The sequence below is a fragment of the Chiroxiphia lanceolata genome, chromosome 6 (genome assembly GCF_009829145.1).
Source record: "Chiroxiphia lanceolata isolate bChiLan1 chromosome 6, bChiLan1.pri, whole genome shotgun sequence".
In the NCBI taxonomy this organism is placed as follows: domain Eukaryota; kingdom Metazoa; phylum Chordata; class Aves; order Passeriformes; family Pipridae; genus Chiroxiphia; species Chiroxiphia lanceolata.
This window is the reverse complement of record NC_045642.1, coordinates 4,887,317-4,903,486: the sequence shown is the minus strand read 5'-3', so window position 1 is coordinate 4,903,486 and position 16,170 is coordinate 4,887,317. Positions and strand designations below refer to the sequence as shown.

General features: G+C 38.4%; 1 protein-coding gene across 1 annotated transcript in view; it reads left to right on the top strand.

Annotated features, from left to right (window-relative positions):
• The window catches only part of SHANK2 (SH3 and multiple ankyrin repeat domains 2), a 336,358-nt gene that overhangs the window by 29,411 nt on the left and 290,777 nt on the right, over positions 1-16,170 (top strand). The window contains 1 exon segment of the mRNA XM_032692371.1: positions 8,062-8,281. Coding sequence (XP_032548262.1) covers positions 8,078-8,281 — 204 coding nt within the window. The 5' untranslated portion in view covers positions 8,062-8,077.

The window sequence follows — 16,170 nt, the reverse complement described above, 5'->3', positions numbered from 1 at the left end:
CTTTGCTTTTTTTAACTGACATATTATTTCTTTGATTAAACTAATGCAAACCATGAGACTATTCTTGGAAACACAGCAAATAAAATGACACAGTAGCCCCCGCAGAATCATATCTGAGGAAAATTCAGGTTAAACTTTGTAGCAAACTCTAAATGCTAATCCATATGTAAGGAGAAGAGGGAATCTGCTTTATCTACTCTCAGGACTTGATCTAATCTACATAACAAGACACCAACAGTGCTTCTCTGTTAACCCTTAATTCCATTTGTATTTGAATTATCAGAAAAATGCTTTCTTTACGGATAAAGAGGAAAAAGGTTGATAAGCATAAAATACAAATTAACAAGCAACAAAACTGCTTTGTCCACCAGGGATATGAAACTGAGGTAAATATGTGCAACAAGCTTTGATTTTTTTTTTTAAGGTCCCATTGTAAATCTTTTAAAATTCTCTTATGTCCTTTCTCTTCCAACATACTATAATCTTTTTGATATTTATGTAGTGAAGTGCAAGCAGAGCTGGAAGCAGAAAGGCTAGAAATAAAATTGCTTGGCCTACGTGCTTCTGTTTGGTAAGGAAATTTGGTGGGCCCCCAAAATGACCTTTTTATCCATTGTTTATAAATAGATAGTGACTTTTAAAAATTGAGGTGATGTAAGACTTCAACATTAAATAAAGAACAAGTTATAGCTACTCACATAGTAGCATTCTTGTTTTAGATAAGTGAAGGTGAATGTTTTCTTTCAGTCAGTGTAACAGCTGCATCGGGAGCATATTTGGTCATAGAATGCTTCCAGAGATGGGGCATCCACAGCTGCTCTGGGCAAAATCTAAACATTATATGACAGCTCCAACCCTACTTCGAATTTATGAGTCCAAGAAAATATATCTCAGATTTGAAATGAAGTGAACGTTGGTATCTGAGATAATACACTTGGCACATTTCATTAAAAAGTGGTGTTGTTTTTCATCCTTATTTAATTGCTACTTTTTTAGCTTCTTCTGTTTAGCGTCTGTTTTTTGTGTTTTAGAATTCTGCATTGATACATCCCGAATAGAGGTATTTTCAAACTGAAAGTTGTTTTTACAATTTAGTGCATACAATTGCTGTAGGATCCAGTCTCTTATTTAATACTTTAAAATGCATTATGATTTTTCAGTAGATAAAATATAGTGTCCATTGCAAACAGTATTTAAAGAGTGACTTAGGAGTGTTGTTGGAAAGTAGAAGTTCTAATAAGTGTAAAAACTAGAGGCTATGTTAAAACCAGCTCTAGAAATGAACAGAGCCTGGAAGCTCCCTGCCTTGGGGCTCACAGTGCTGGATTGTAACTCCTTGTCTGGAAGAATGACCTTTAAATAAAGGTCAGGCAGAATTGCACTGGAAACCTTGCAGGGGCTTAAAAGAAGCCACTTAAGAACTTATATTGCCACTGGGATTTGGCCTTTACTGTAAACTTCACTGGTTAACATTTATAAATACTTGCTATGTTTTCTCTATTGATATATTTGATTTTTTTTTTAAAGATTTTTAACCATTTTAACCAACTTTGCTGCGCTAAATCTTTATGCCTGTTTCTCCTTTCTGCCACCAGGTTCTGTTTTCTCGTGTAAAAATCCTACTTCAAGTGTTTTTCACATTGAACTTCAAACATTCAAAAGCTTTTTCTACATCTGCTTCTCTGCCTGTCATCCAGCCTTCCCCATTCATTACAATAAGTTGCTTGTCTCCTATACTCTTTGTATTTCTTCTTCCCTAAAATGTCTCTTTATATCTGCCTGATTGAACTTCAGCCTTTCCATGAAGAGACCATGACCAGCTGAATAGTTTACAAGGAAAATAAATACTAAGTAGAAGAGACAAAGAACAAAGGGGAAATTTAGCATCCAAAGCTAGTTGGAAACCAAAGAAACTTTTAGAAAACCCTCCTGTTTTTACAGAAATAGGCTGTGTGTGCAGATTTTGTATGTGGTAATGGTGAAGTACATATTACAAAAAAAAAAAAAAAATTCTCACAGTGTGAGCTTAAACCCCACTTTGATCAGATGATGTTGGTATTTAAGACTCTAAATACCAGAAGTTAATAGCCTCTTCTTGGCAAGCCTATGTTGTGCAAATATACGTGAAAAAGGGATAACAAGCTGCCTCAGAAATAAGAGGTAGGTTCAACAATTTATTCACTCAATTTTCTCCTTCTTTTTCCCTAAAAACAAAGAATGTGGTAAAGTCCCACTCTTTTGCAAAACCATTTGTCATTTGTGCTTAAAATCTATGCTGAAACAGGGCAGTAAGAAGAATCTTCTGAGCTGGGTGTGAGCAAATGGATATGACCACTGATTTTCAATTCTGATTTCAGATCAGTATTTCACTTCTGAAGTAAGAAACTGAGAAACAGCTTCAGAGACAAGTACAGGAGGAATTTTCCTTGTCAGTCTGGTACATGAACACTTATGTCAGCACACATCTTCTAAAATATTTATTTGGGAGTTTTAGTTATTTAACAGAGAGATCAAAAATACATAACCAGACAGTGTAACCAAAGTGAATTTAAGTGAAGGACTGCTGTAGGGGGAATAAAACTGTAATTAGGGGGGTTGTTGTCCCTGTCTGGTGGGACTGGGGGAGCTCCAAGTGCCTCATCCCCCCTGAGCTTTTGCTGTGGGCTGGTTATCATTCTTTGCACGTGTCCTGGTTTTCTTCTTGTGGGTATTTTCTTTTAGGTTTTGCATTTGCCTGGATGAGTTTTGCATCAGTGAATATTTAGGTACTAATAACATATTTCCATGGGGGTTGATCAGATGTCCTATTTATGCAGATTTCTTTCCTGTCACTCGGTCAGTGGTGTCTCAGACTCATTTTTTGCTGGCAAACATTAATCCTGCCTTTGGATAAAGTGGTTCTGCCCTTTTCAAGCCCTGGCTGTTCCCTGCTGGCCCTCTGCCTCTTCCTCCTGCTGCTTCTGCAAACATTTGCATAGTGATCCAGATGTGATGGACACTGAAACCAACCTCCCAAAACATAAAAAAGCTGGAGTTTAACCTGGGTCAGTATTTTGTTCTGCTTCACTGTTTGTGTTAATGCAGAGATTGGAGCAGTCTGGGAACAAGAGTGAAGGGGTCTGGGTGTGAGGGAGGGTGGGCTTGCTTCTTCAGGAGGCGGTGCTGGTTAATGCCAGCTTAAAGTAGGAGTGCAGGGTGAAACTGAACCCATCAAATTGCAAACTGCCCTTTGGAGTTGGTCTTCAATTCAATTTTTCTGCTGGATGACCTCTTCTGCAGAACTGTGGAGAGGTGTGAAATGCATGATGTGCTAGGATTGTACCCCCCTCTTCAATCTGAAATACTTTTTTGTTTCAGTATTGTTATAATTAGAAAAAGCAATGCTTGATCTTCTCCAGAATTTTAATTTAATAACTTGTTGAGCTGGTTCTTGAGCTGATGTATATAATCCTTAGTAAAGCCACAGTTTTAGGAGCTCCTGGCAGGTTCTATACAGACAGAAATCTCTTTCCTGAATAGTTTTAATTCAGAGTTAATAATTAAGTACCTCTTTCTAGCAGTGACTGTTACTGTAACAGCAAACTTTTCTCACAGTCTGGTTAATGGCCTTACTCAGCCTAAACAATGCCGACTCTGTATTCCAGATATTCCCACAGGTAGGTTTTGAACCCGCCTGACAATAGCAACCTGGAGGGCTTCTCCCTGCGGGTGACAGGGCTGGTATTGTGCAAATGACTGTTTATATAAAAATAGATTGTTCTTATCATGACTAGGAGCCAGTGACCCTTGAATTTGAAACCTTGCTCTGAGACCTGGCCTTATTGGCCTTGGACAAGGTATTTGATGTGTGTCCCAGCTGTATTTTAAAGAGAGGAGAACTCTTAACTGCTCTGATTAGTCCAAATTTCCAATCCTGTGAGACTCTAACCTATGTTCACATGAAAAAAACCAAAATCTCACAGGTCAGGGAAAGAACTTTATCCCTCCATGTCCTTTATTGTAGTTTCCCTACCAAAATTTAATCTTGGTTTTAGGGCTACATACAATATATGGACTTAACATGGAACAGATCTTTTAGAGTAGCTTTTTGTGTCTATAGAGATCGCTATGTTCTATATTTACCGATGTGAAACTAGACAGGAGGGTTTGTTACTTTGCAGGATCAACAAAATTGCACATAGGCATAATAAAGTTGAAGACTTTAAAACATGATTCTTTGTAGTGGGCAAGTGTTTTGTGTATCTTATAATAGCATGTGGGTTTATTGAAGATCCCCTGTGCAATGTGTGTCCCCATCGATGATAATTTAAACCCTTTCATATCAAGTTTCAGCCCTTTCCTATCAAGTTTATAATACGTAAGACAGTTAAAAATAAATTTAGACACACATATTAATTAAATTAATTTCATGTGATGTTTAACAACCACAAGGCTGCAAAAAACACATGAGTCTGTCACTGCTCTTGCCTTTTTCCCCTGCTGTGTCAGTTTGCACTCACCAGAGAACACCTTTCAGACAGAGTAAGTGAGCTCTGGGAGTTGAATTTCTTGTTAATTCCAGCCTTTTATAATGTTCTTTTAGAATTTTTTTTCTTTTTTAAAGAAAAAGGCAGTTTGATGGTCATACCACTTCCCCATGGTTTAGACTGGTTTAAAATCTCCTTAATGGTATGGTGGTAACAAATAGCAGGGTTAGAAGTTCCTGGAGAATTTTGTGAAAGACAGAGGAAAAACAAATCTAAAAATAGCGTCTGCAAGGGGAAGGCGGCAATCTGAGCTCAACTTATTTCATCTGGTCTGTGGATCTAAGAAACATAACCTGGCAATAGCAGAGTAAACATCCCAGTGCTCCTGCGCAGGTAAAGGGCAAAGTGCTGAGGGAAAAGTACAATAATAAGGGTGAGCATATGGCCATCCTTTCAATCTTTCATCTTCCAGCTGTTTTTCAAGGCCCTCCTGTGTCAGAAGTGGTGTTTAAGCAGCTGGAGCTCATGCTTGCTTTGTTCAAGGGACATGCAGGGGCCAGGGCAGCAAAGTGTCCAGGGCTGGGAAACACTCAATGCACAGGAGCTGAAAAATGTGGACTGAGGGTGAGAGGTGGAGCAAACACTGTTGGGGTGACAGTTTCCGTCGTGAGTTTATTTCCAAGTTAATTTGAAATCTGCTTTTATTCATTTATAGAGAAACGTTTCTGCACTCAGCACTTTTCTATACCAAAAGCAGCCACTGATGCTACAAAATACAATCAGTTTAACTATGGGAAGTGTGTGATCTGTTGCTTTTTTAAAGAAAAGGAAAGAAGGCATCCAAGCAATACTTAATCTGTATTTTAGCTATATAGCATCCTTTTGAACCAATGAATTGCCGAGGGATTAGGAACCTGGGATCCTATATTTTCATTGGCTGTATGAGCCTAAGTAAGCCAGGCAACCTGCCTTACTTTTTCTGAAGTAAAGTTTTGGTTGTGGAAAATTATTTGGAATATCACAGGAAAAAAATTGAAACAGTTTCTGAGAGATAACAACTTCCCTGTGGGAGCTGTGATAATGAGCTTCTCTGGTTATTAAATGGTGGTATTTTCCATTTTCACACAGTTTAAGAGCCAAACTTAGGTTTAGGGAGACATCATAGGATCACAGAATGTTCTTAATCAGAAGGGACCCACAAGAATCATCAAGTTCAACTCTCAAGTGCTTGACCTCTGTTCCTGAGCAGGCTCTGCCCTATGTGGGACCTGTACTGGTGTAGTTTGTCCAGTATTGGAATTGTCTTCTTTAAAAACTGGTGTTTAAATCATCTGTTTCTCCGTAGTGCTGGTGGGGCTCAGGTTCTATTCTTTTTGCCACTGTGGATACAGGCTTTCATTATCCTTTCTGTGGTTACCTGTGCATTAGTTTACTTTAATGTATATTCCAGAAAACTAGGTGGCTTGTGTCTTGTTGATGAGTCTCCAAGGAGTTCTTTGTCCCACTATTTATTAAACTTGAAGGCTTGATTCCTGGGAGCTGGTCCTTCAGGCAGTGATTTCCCTTTCTTATTCTATAATGAGATATTTCTGGGTAGTGTTTGAGTGAAAATCCACTTGCCAAAAGCTTGGGAAGTTTTTTCCTTAACTCTTTATTTGTATGCTGTATGATTGCAGTTTACTGCTCTCTGTTGAATCCGTTGCCGTGGAATATGTTGCACTCACAAATGGCTTTAGGGAGAGACAAAACATGTGATTGTCTTTATGTCTTTTTGCTCACACTCACTGGCTTCTGATGCCCTTAAACAGTGTTTATTGCCCTGTGATATTTTGGGTTCATATTTTTTAACATTGGTAGATAAATAAAGAAGCCATCAAAATGTTTAGGCTTTTTATTGGCTTAAGGTGCTTTGGAGAGCAACATTAATCTACAGTTCAGTGAAGCAGCAAAAAAAAATGAAATACTCCCTCAAGAGTTTTCTTTTGTAAATAGGGCCTTGCATTAAACTGCTGTGAACTGGCATGCTTTCAGATTTCTGAATGCACAGTTTTGTCTTCATTAGTAATTATAGCTGAGAGTAATCACACTGGAATTATTCTTCATCAGAAATAACAATAAGGCTTGATGATGTAGGGGTGTGATGTGCTTTGGAAACACTTGCCCTTGACTTCAGGCTTCGGACCTGTCCAGCACATGGGCACCTTCAAATCCCAACTGAATGGTAGCCTTTGATCTCTAGAATCACTGCCTTGGAAATGACCAGACTCTGAGGGGGACTGACTAATCTGGTCCTGATATTTGCTTGGCTAAAACTAAACTGTTAAACACAGTGGTAAAAAACGTTCTCTTAGTCCTTGCTGTTGTTTGGCTTTATTTACTTTGGGGGATCTGGCTATGAGATCATTATGGAAAACATATACTTGGATATCTCAGTGCACTCACCTGCTATATGAGTGACCTTAGTCAAGTCAGTTTGCCCTTCTGTGCTTTACTTTTGCTTTAATGTCTCTTTTTAAATGTGAGTTGACAGTGGAATTGGTTGCTTGGGTTTTTTGTTTGTGGTTTTTTTTTTTTAATTTTTTTTTTCTTTTCACTGGGTTTTTTTTTATTAAAAAGCAGAGAAGTTGTCTTGGGAGATTTCTTAAGGAAAAAAATGAAAAACAATGGTATGTTTTTCTAACCTCTTAAAAACTGAAAAAGTATACTGGTGCCAAGCACTGCAAAGTTCATGATAGTCTTTTAGATTTTTTTTTTTTCACCCTCAGTATAATTTTTAACCTCATTTTTCCATAGAATAATAACTTTAATTTCCTGGAGAAACTTTGAGTTTGTGGGACAAGAAAAATTCTATTGGTGGTGTAGCTGGAAAAACCCAGAAGGAAAATATTCCGCTGTTCTTACTGTGAGAACTTTGAATGCAAATGTCTTTAGTTTGGACTAAAATTACTTTCATTTCAGCCTAATCTATATCACAGATTAAAAATGTTTCTAAACTCTGTATTTGAGTGTGTTTAATAGACAGATTTGGGTAGTGTTGATAGAAAAGGATGTTACGTGAGCCACAAAACACAGAGTAACATCTGTGTCTGCCTGGCTCCCTGTAGTATTTCATATTTTGGTTAATTCCACTGTTTGAAAAAACTGACTTTTGCTGAAGCCTCACCTGTGCAGTTTCTCAATGTGTACAGGATGACGTTAGTTTAGCACTTATATTAATTTCCTGAAATGTCTTTTCACTGGGAGAAGGAGATTTCAAAGCCAGACCTTGTTCTAAGTACAGTTTACAACAGTGCTAGTTAGGACTGGCTTTCTGGATCCTTTGGGAGGTTGGGTGTGCCTGGGAAGAAAGGTCATCTTACTTTTTATTACTCTTTTTTACTTCTCCTGTCCTTCCTCTTCTGCAGTAAATTGGTAGCCAGATTTATTTCCTTCACATTCTGCCTCCCCACATAATTGACAGACAGAAATAAAAGGAGGATAAACCATAAAACTCCCTTGTTAAATGCATGTTATTTCCAAGAAAGCAAAACTTTGTGATTGGTTAATCTTTAAGACTCTAACTTTTTTTTTCCCTTTTTCTCCTTTGTATTGGCAGGGTAAAAAACCTGAACATGCCTCGTAGCCCAACATCAAGTGAAGATGAAATGGCGCAAAGCTTTTCCGACTATTCTGTGGAATCTGAATCAGACAGTTCCAAAGAAGAAACTATTTATGACACAATTAGAGCAACTGCAGAAAAGCCAAGCAGCAGAATGGAAGACAGTCAGAGCAACACATTAGTGATTCGAATTATAATACCTGACCTGCAGCAAACGGTAAGGCAGATTAAAAAAATTAAAAAAGTAAAATTTATTTATTAGCTTTGCTGCTTCAATCTGCAGTAGATCTGTTCTCTTGTGATTTTTTGACATACGACAGGTAAAATTTATGCTGTGTTTTTTTTTAATCCCTACACTTTGTACCCCAGTGGTTTATCTGACTGATTGCCTGACCCATACCCTCCAAGGGAGTGGATTTAGTGTGTTAACTTGATGAAAGCTGTGATCATAAAGTAAAATATCTGTCTGATCTGCATTTGGGTAGAAGAAAGAGAATTAGGAATCTCATCAGAAGAGGAAGATTGAATTCAGAAATCACATGTTATCTCTGTGAAAGCCTCATACATGTATAACCCCACTGGCTTCTCTCTTCTCGTGAGATTGTGATTGACACTTGACTGGGGTGTAGCAAGAGGTCATAAAATTCTCTCTCTCTCTTTACCATATTTGTTGTCTTTCTCTGCCACCCTCCCATAAAAGGACATCCTTGTTGGATAGCTGGTGGCTTTTAGAGCTTAAAGATGAGGAGAAGCACAAATAAATCTTTCTTTCCTCCTTTGCTGCTGTGCCTTTACTACACAGTGTTGTTTCTCAGACTTCCACCCAGAGAAATCAACATCCTCAGCGTGGAGGAAGAAAAAAGGGTGGCATCAAACTGTTCCACAGTTTTCACAATGCCATGAAGTTGTGATTTTATTCTCTCCCACCTCCTCACTGCTTATACTGGAAACATCAGAGAGAATAAAATGACCCTTTCCTGATTTTTGCAGAGGAGTCATTTGTGAGTTAACCTGTGGAACTATGGGTGTATCTCACATCCCTGAGTCCGTAGGAATGAAATTGGGGACTTTTTAACTAAATATTTAATCTCTCACATCGTAAAAAAAGAAGTGAAAAGACTTTTCATTTGTTTAATAATGTCTGATTAATCGATTAAAAGAGAATAAAAAGTGGTTTTTTAATTAAAAAAAGTATCTTGGATGTTCCTTAAGTATTAGAAATCTACAGCCCAAATTCCTCTCAAGGAACTATTAAGTCATGTTTCTTTTGTGGTTGAATGTGTAAAATTCGAGCCTGGAATGTTAGGAGAATAAAGGTGGAGAAGCTTGTTGTTGTAACTTTACAATCATTGTCCTCCACAAGTGCCATGATAGGAATAACAGTATCATCCTCGAAAAAGTCTTGGGATTTACTTACTGATTCTGTCTGGAACCATAACTTGTCCAAGTTTGTGATTAATTGTCTAAATTACCCTGGTAGACATCAGACTTTTTAATTTCAAAGATGATTATAAAAACACATTCATTTTGTGGATGTGTGCCCCATACATCACTCTGTGCTGACATTTAAGATCTACATCACACTGTGCTGCCATTGAAGATCTATCTCAGATGAAATTATTCCTTTCTTTTTAATTAAGTTCATTTTTGGAGTGATAGAGATGGCCTGTCTGCAGGCTGACAGGGGAAGAGCTGTTTTGACAACGCGCCCTCAGGTGTGGTTGGAGCTTTCTTTTTAAAGCCCAGCCTACAGTGCTCAAGAGAAATCAGTGTTGGAGCTGGGGGAATTATCTCTTTGATTCTTGCACTTAAAAAATATCTATTAGATGGGGATTGTGGTTGGAATTGCAGTACCATCCATGAGTTTTATGTGGTATGAGGTTAAACTCTATGAAGAGGAAGGGGTGAGGGGCCTGCTGTGAGCCACACATGGAATTTTGATTAAATTCTGATTGCAGCAGCAACCACCTTGGGTCTTTCGTTTCAGTATTGATTGAAATACTGAAATCCACTGTTGTACATCTTAAATCTAAATGAATTTTGCCAGTAGTGAAGTCCTCAACCAGGATAAGCTCTAACTGGACATGATTAGGATTTTATTGATGATTTTGCCAGCTTGCTCTATCTGTGACCGTGTCAGTGCTCAATGAATTGATCCACTAGCGTGGAAATATTAGCTTTTCTTTCTAGGTTTACTCTGATGTTAAAAACCAGAGCGATGTTAGCTTCCTGAAGCCCTCTTATTTCATTACTCTGTGTTTTAGATTTATTTTATAGTTATTTAGAGTTATATTATAGAGTTAGTTATTGACACTATTGAGACTCTTTTTTTAATTAATTTTTTGCAGGAAATGAAATAAACCAAAAAGCATTTTTGATTTTGTGTTTCATTTGTTCCTTTTTATTGCTTTACTTTGTGTATTTTTTTTTTCCTTTTCAATAGGCTCTTAATGAAAAGTAGTTGGGTTGCTTGAAACAAACAGTTCTATAGCAGATGATCTATTTCTGATTTAATTTATTAGCTCTTTGTACAGAGAAGTGAAACCTGGATTCAGCTTAGGAAACAGGAAGGACTGGTGGCTTAAATGTGGGGTAGCAAACTGTGGAGAAGATTATGAACTGTTTTATAACTACAAGCCAGAGCCAACATACACCCCATTTGCTGTATATTACAATTAATTTAACATACGAGGTGTTTAAAATTAGTCTGTTTAATCAGAGAAGCGTGAAATGACATGATTTAGTTTTATGCTTTTTTAGTTCTTTAAAAAGTGTTAGTATTTGTTTAAAAGAAAACAAATTGAAGGTTTTTAGATAAAATTCAATCCCCTGGGGAGCTATCACTAGGATCCCCTTAGCCAAAATCACTATGAATAAAGTTTGCTCATCTGCAGTGGCTGTGGTATAAATTGCCTTTATTTCATTGCAGGTGTGAGATAAACATCAAGCACCACAAATAGGATGCACTGCTACAGAAAACTTTATAAATTATCACCCATTTTAGCAGATCTGTCTTGCTGCCCTTTTAGTCTCATTTGAAACTTTTAAAGATCATGTAAACCTTGACAAGTTCATACAAAGCCCTTAAGAACACTTAGTTTTCAGTTCTTTTTTGTTCCCTTTTCAGTTCAGGTGATAATTCAATTTATTGAAACAATGCTTTGTAGAAAGAATAATTTCTTATTACTTCTGTGCATCACCTGCATTCAAGTGTCATCCCTAGCACAGGAGTGTGGAGAATATTTAAATGAGCCACTGAAAGATTTCCTGAGCTCAGGGAAATTACTGAGGGGATGGAGAGCATAGGAAACCCTCCACATTCACAAATACATTCATAGAAGAGTGGGGCAAAAAGATGTATTATTTGGCATTTAATTTCCTGATTTAATAAACCAGGAGGCTCAGCAGGTGTGATTTCTTTTGACCAGAAGCTTGTTTGCATCCAGCTCAGAGGGCTCAGGCTTGACAGGACCCCAGCCACCTGCTATTGAGATGGAAATGCCAGGTACTGAGAGTAGTTCCTTCCCTCTTTGCAATATTCAGTTGTGTTTGCCCTTAAGGTGGAGATGCTTCATTCCCAGGGCAGCCCAGTTCAGTGTCACACTGCCAGGGCAGTGGTGGCAGGTTGGAATCCTTTCTCCCTGTAAGCAAAACTGGCAGTCAATAGCCCTCAGTCTCCTACCTTGTGCCTAAACCTATTGTGCCTGAAGGCAACTGTGCTTTTGCCTGGTGTCAGTCGTCTTTTGGACATTGAAAATTTGGTGAACTGATGTTTTTGTGCTTTCCTCTCTGATGCCTGGCATAACTTCCCCCTCCCTGGACCTTTTTGGTCAGAATCTCAGCTAAGTCATCTTGTATCCATTTCTTTTTTCAGCCTATGTAGGAACATATCAAAAGTGATTCTGCCTATAAGTGGAATGAATCTGGCTCTCCTCCAGTAACTGTTGTCAAGAAAATCTTTGCATGATATTCTGTCAGGGATGATGTTCTGTGCCTAAAATTGCTTTTTTTCACAGATATGGAGCTCAGTTCTTTCAACCAGTTGTTTTAAGGAATGTTTTCATCATTTTATTATCAACACATGGTTGTTCCACTCCTTTGTTTTACCCTCTATTTACGTGCTCCCTTTGGGTAATGTTTAAAGTTAAAATGCTCAGAATCATATTTTATTAAATTCTGATGCTGAGATGGGATTAGGTCTTCTGAAGACTTCTTTCAGGTGGTTTCTGCCCATCTGTTTTACTGCTCTACTGCAGTAATGAGAATTTATTGACTCCAAAATGTTTTTTGGTATGTGGCAGTTTGGTAAAGCAATAACATAGCCTGTAGCTACTTCTTAGTGTTCTATTTCTGCATTGCTTTTTATCCTTTTGCATCCTTTCTCCCTTCTCCCCCCAGTACTCACTGGGTTTTGTTTGTTTTTGGTTTTTGCTTTGGTTTTTTTTTTTTTAGGATTAAGATTCTTTTCCTTTAGTGTTTTTCTTTTTTAACTAAAACTCACATTTAGTTTGTGCAATTTTTACCTCACAAAGGCGATTGTCACAATTGCAGCTTAAGTCCCTGTCTCAGTTAAATGAGATTGAAGTGTTTTGCTAAGGAGGATGAGTTATGGGGAAGACCAAGCTCCTCCCTCTAAGCAATTGTAAATACAAAATTAAGAGACTCCAATTGAGGAAGTATGGAGAAAGAAAAAAAATAACAGCCCTTTATTAAAGGCTATATTGGCAGAACAACAAAAGAACACAAAAACAACTAAACAATAATCCTGTACCCAAAAGTCCCCTCCGAAAAACCAGTTCAGCGCTTTCTGCCTTTTGACGCCATTCTAACGACAGTCAGCAGGGGGCGCTGTTGGATCACTGCGGGAGCAGAGCCTGCAGTGCTTGGGGTTGGCCAGCAGGGGGCGCTGTTGGACTCCGGCTGTCGTTGTGGGAGAGGCCGAAAATGGAGATCTGCCCCACACATAGAAGGGGGAGGGGAAAAGGGGGAAAAAAGGGGCTCTTCCCACAGACTCATGCTGTTGGCATCTGGCTCCGGCTGGCACTCCCCCTCCTTGTCGACAGGCACAAGCTGCTGCCAGCATGGGAGCAGAGGAGGGAAGGGGCGGCCTCCTCCCCCAAAGGTTCCTTCGCAGAAGGGTCAAGCCTCTCCGATGAAATTCAAACAAGTCCAGGCTGGGGGCAGAACAGGGCACAGGAGAATGGAGGCAAACTGGGGACAGAAGCAGCCAGCTGACCAGCCAGAACCAAAATTAACTTCACAACCCCCCCCCCCCCCCCCCCCCCTCTTCCTGCCCCCCCCCCCCCTCCCTGAGTCCCGGCAAAAGTGGCAAAATTGGCAAAAGTGAAATGTTTCCTGAGGAGAGAGGAAAAAAACCCAACTCATCACCCACTGCTCCACCAGTCTTCTGAGGGCCATCAGCTTGGAATGTGGGTCTGCTGGGCAGTTCTTTTTCGTGCATGAATCGCCCTAGCCAAACCACCCTCCCCCCCTTCGTTCAACGTCTTTCTTTCACAGTGATGCAGGGGAAGGAAAGATTCACCGCTTGGTTTTTAGAACAAGTAAACCTATGACAATCCCATTTTTGCTTAGGATGCCTCCATTTTTACTTGTTTCCAGTATCTTTAGCACTCCACTGCCTCAAATTTATGCCAAGTTTTCCCTTGCAACTTTCCACAAGTATTCCTCTGTATCCCATTTCGTGTCTGACTGTCCATTGCTACTTTCTTTTACAGCTGATATTCCTCCTTTATATTTTCAGTTTGATGATGGAAACATTGTGGATGCTGCTGACATCTGTTCCCATGCCCTTGATCTGGACAGATGATCTGACTTGCCAGCTGATGACAGTGTGGCCAAACTGCTTTTTTTTGACCTTTCCTCTCATGAATTCTGTGTTTCCTGAAGGCATTTTGATGAAGGAAAGCAGTGTTTCTGAGAATTGAGTTGAACACTGAGCACAAATCAAAATGAGTGACTTGCTTTTTCTTTTTCTTTTTCTTTTCCTGATGCCAAACTCTCATTTGCCTTTTCCACTTTCTGGTTGTCACATCTTTAATATCAACATTTTCTATTGAGAGGAATAACTTGTATTTTGATATTCTGGCAATCACATTTTGGAGGCAGCTGTACAAACCATTTGTCATGTTCTTCTGTCACAGCACAGCTCTGTGTGATTGACAACTTCATGAGGCTGATGAGAGAGATGTGTTGGTTGATAGATTTTTTAAATGGATAAATGTTATTCCTCAGAGATTCTGTATCATGAACATTATTCCCATTGAATTAATATCTTCTCTTTAGCTGGGGTGGATGAGTTGTATTTTTCCCTTCCTTCCAGCCCTTCTGTTGTGCTCAGTGACTTGCTCTCACCCCTGTGCAGGAATAGGAGCTTATAATTGACCATATCTCTCCTGATTCAAAGAGCTTCATATCAAAAACCCAGCTCTTGCATTTCAGCAACCAGTGCTGACGTGCTGTCATGCTGCTAGACTTGGGTTTTGAGTGGCCTAGTGTGGTTTTGACAGTGGTTTTGATCCACCCAGGGCTTCTTTTTTGGTTCTTATTTGAAAGAACTGTTGCAATTTTTGCAGGAAATGGAGCTGGCAAAGCATCACACTCCCTCTGGCCTTGGGATGCAACAAAAAGAATGGAATAAATAGACCCCACATCTGTCAGTGCAAAACATCTTTATGTTTCATTGTACTTCTTATGTGTTTCTGTTGTTCTTTATCATTAAACTATCCCTATTTTTTGATTTTTTTTTTTTGAGTTGTTGAAGATTAGAAAAAGTTGAGCAGCTTTTCTGACTCAGTTGCTGTTTCATTTCCTTGTGGTCACCGTGCCACGTACATCTAATAAATTCTTACTTATTTAATAGCTAAAGCAATCTGTGTGTAGATTCTGCTGGCTTCATTGGAAGCATAAATAATCACTTTTCTCGTTAGTTCCACTTATCTAAATCTGAGACATTCTGGTAGCAAAGTTATTTGGTTATTGATTTGATTTTTACATCATTGATCTCAATTCATTATAAATTACTAATATGATCAACATTTATTACAATTAATGCATTTTTGTTTTTTGTGAATTACTAAAAGAGCAAGGGCTGTTGATACATTGTAAAATTACTAGTTTCAAAGTGTTTCCATTTATTCTGCCATTGCAGACTCTTAACGTATTGTAGTCAGGGTGGTAAAAATACAGTAGTAGTGTAGTTATTAGATAACTAATTTTAAAACAAACCTTTGAGCTACTACACCAAAAAGAATTCCTCACTGTCTTGTCAGTCCAGTGAAGGTGGTCAAACTCTTATGTCTTGTCCTCATGCTTTAAATGGATGTGCCGTTGTCAGATTTGTGGAAAGCAAAGGATTTCAGAAGATAAATATTGTGTATTACCAATGCAATGTGCATAAACACCATAAAAAGATTTACTTTCCATTGAAATCTATTCTGAAGAAATTAGAAAGTATTTATAATTTTGCCAATTTAGCAGATATTTGGAGATTAGAAATACACACCATTATCTGCAGTGTTATCAAGGACAGACAGAACACAAGTATAGACTGAACAAAATTGAACATGTTGAATTCTCAAGGTGCATTGAAACCCAGCAGACTTAAAGTGTGGGAAGAAGTTACTGTTTTGCATTTTTAAAATCAAAAGAGTGTCATACAAATCCAAAATTAGTTTGTTTCATGCAAGAAATACTTTCCTGGGGAAAAAAACCCAAACTTGTAATTTCAAAATTATCTTTGTCTCTTCCTATTTGAATAACATTTCTTATACTCTGCCAGAATGTGTGGATAATGTGTGGATAATAGAAGTTTAAGTTCATAACATACCTTGTAACTGATAATTTTGAGAGTTGCTGAAAACTGCTGATGTTTGAGCCTGAACTTTGTATTGAAGTTTGAATCCATGTAAGAGTCACGGGGAAAGTGAGATTCAGAAGGAACACAGGGATTTGAAATGGGATAAGTTGGTATTGTAACTAATGGGATGTTTGGGAATGAAAATACTGTTTATAATCAATTTTCTGTTTCCCTCTCTCCTTCCCTTCAACATCTAAAACCCCCCAACTTTTCACAAAACACCTTGAAAT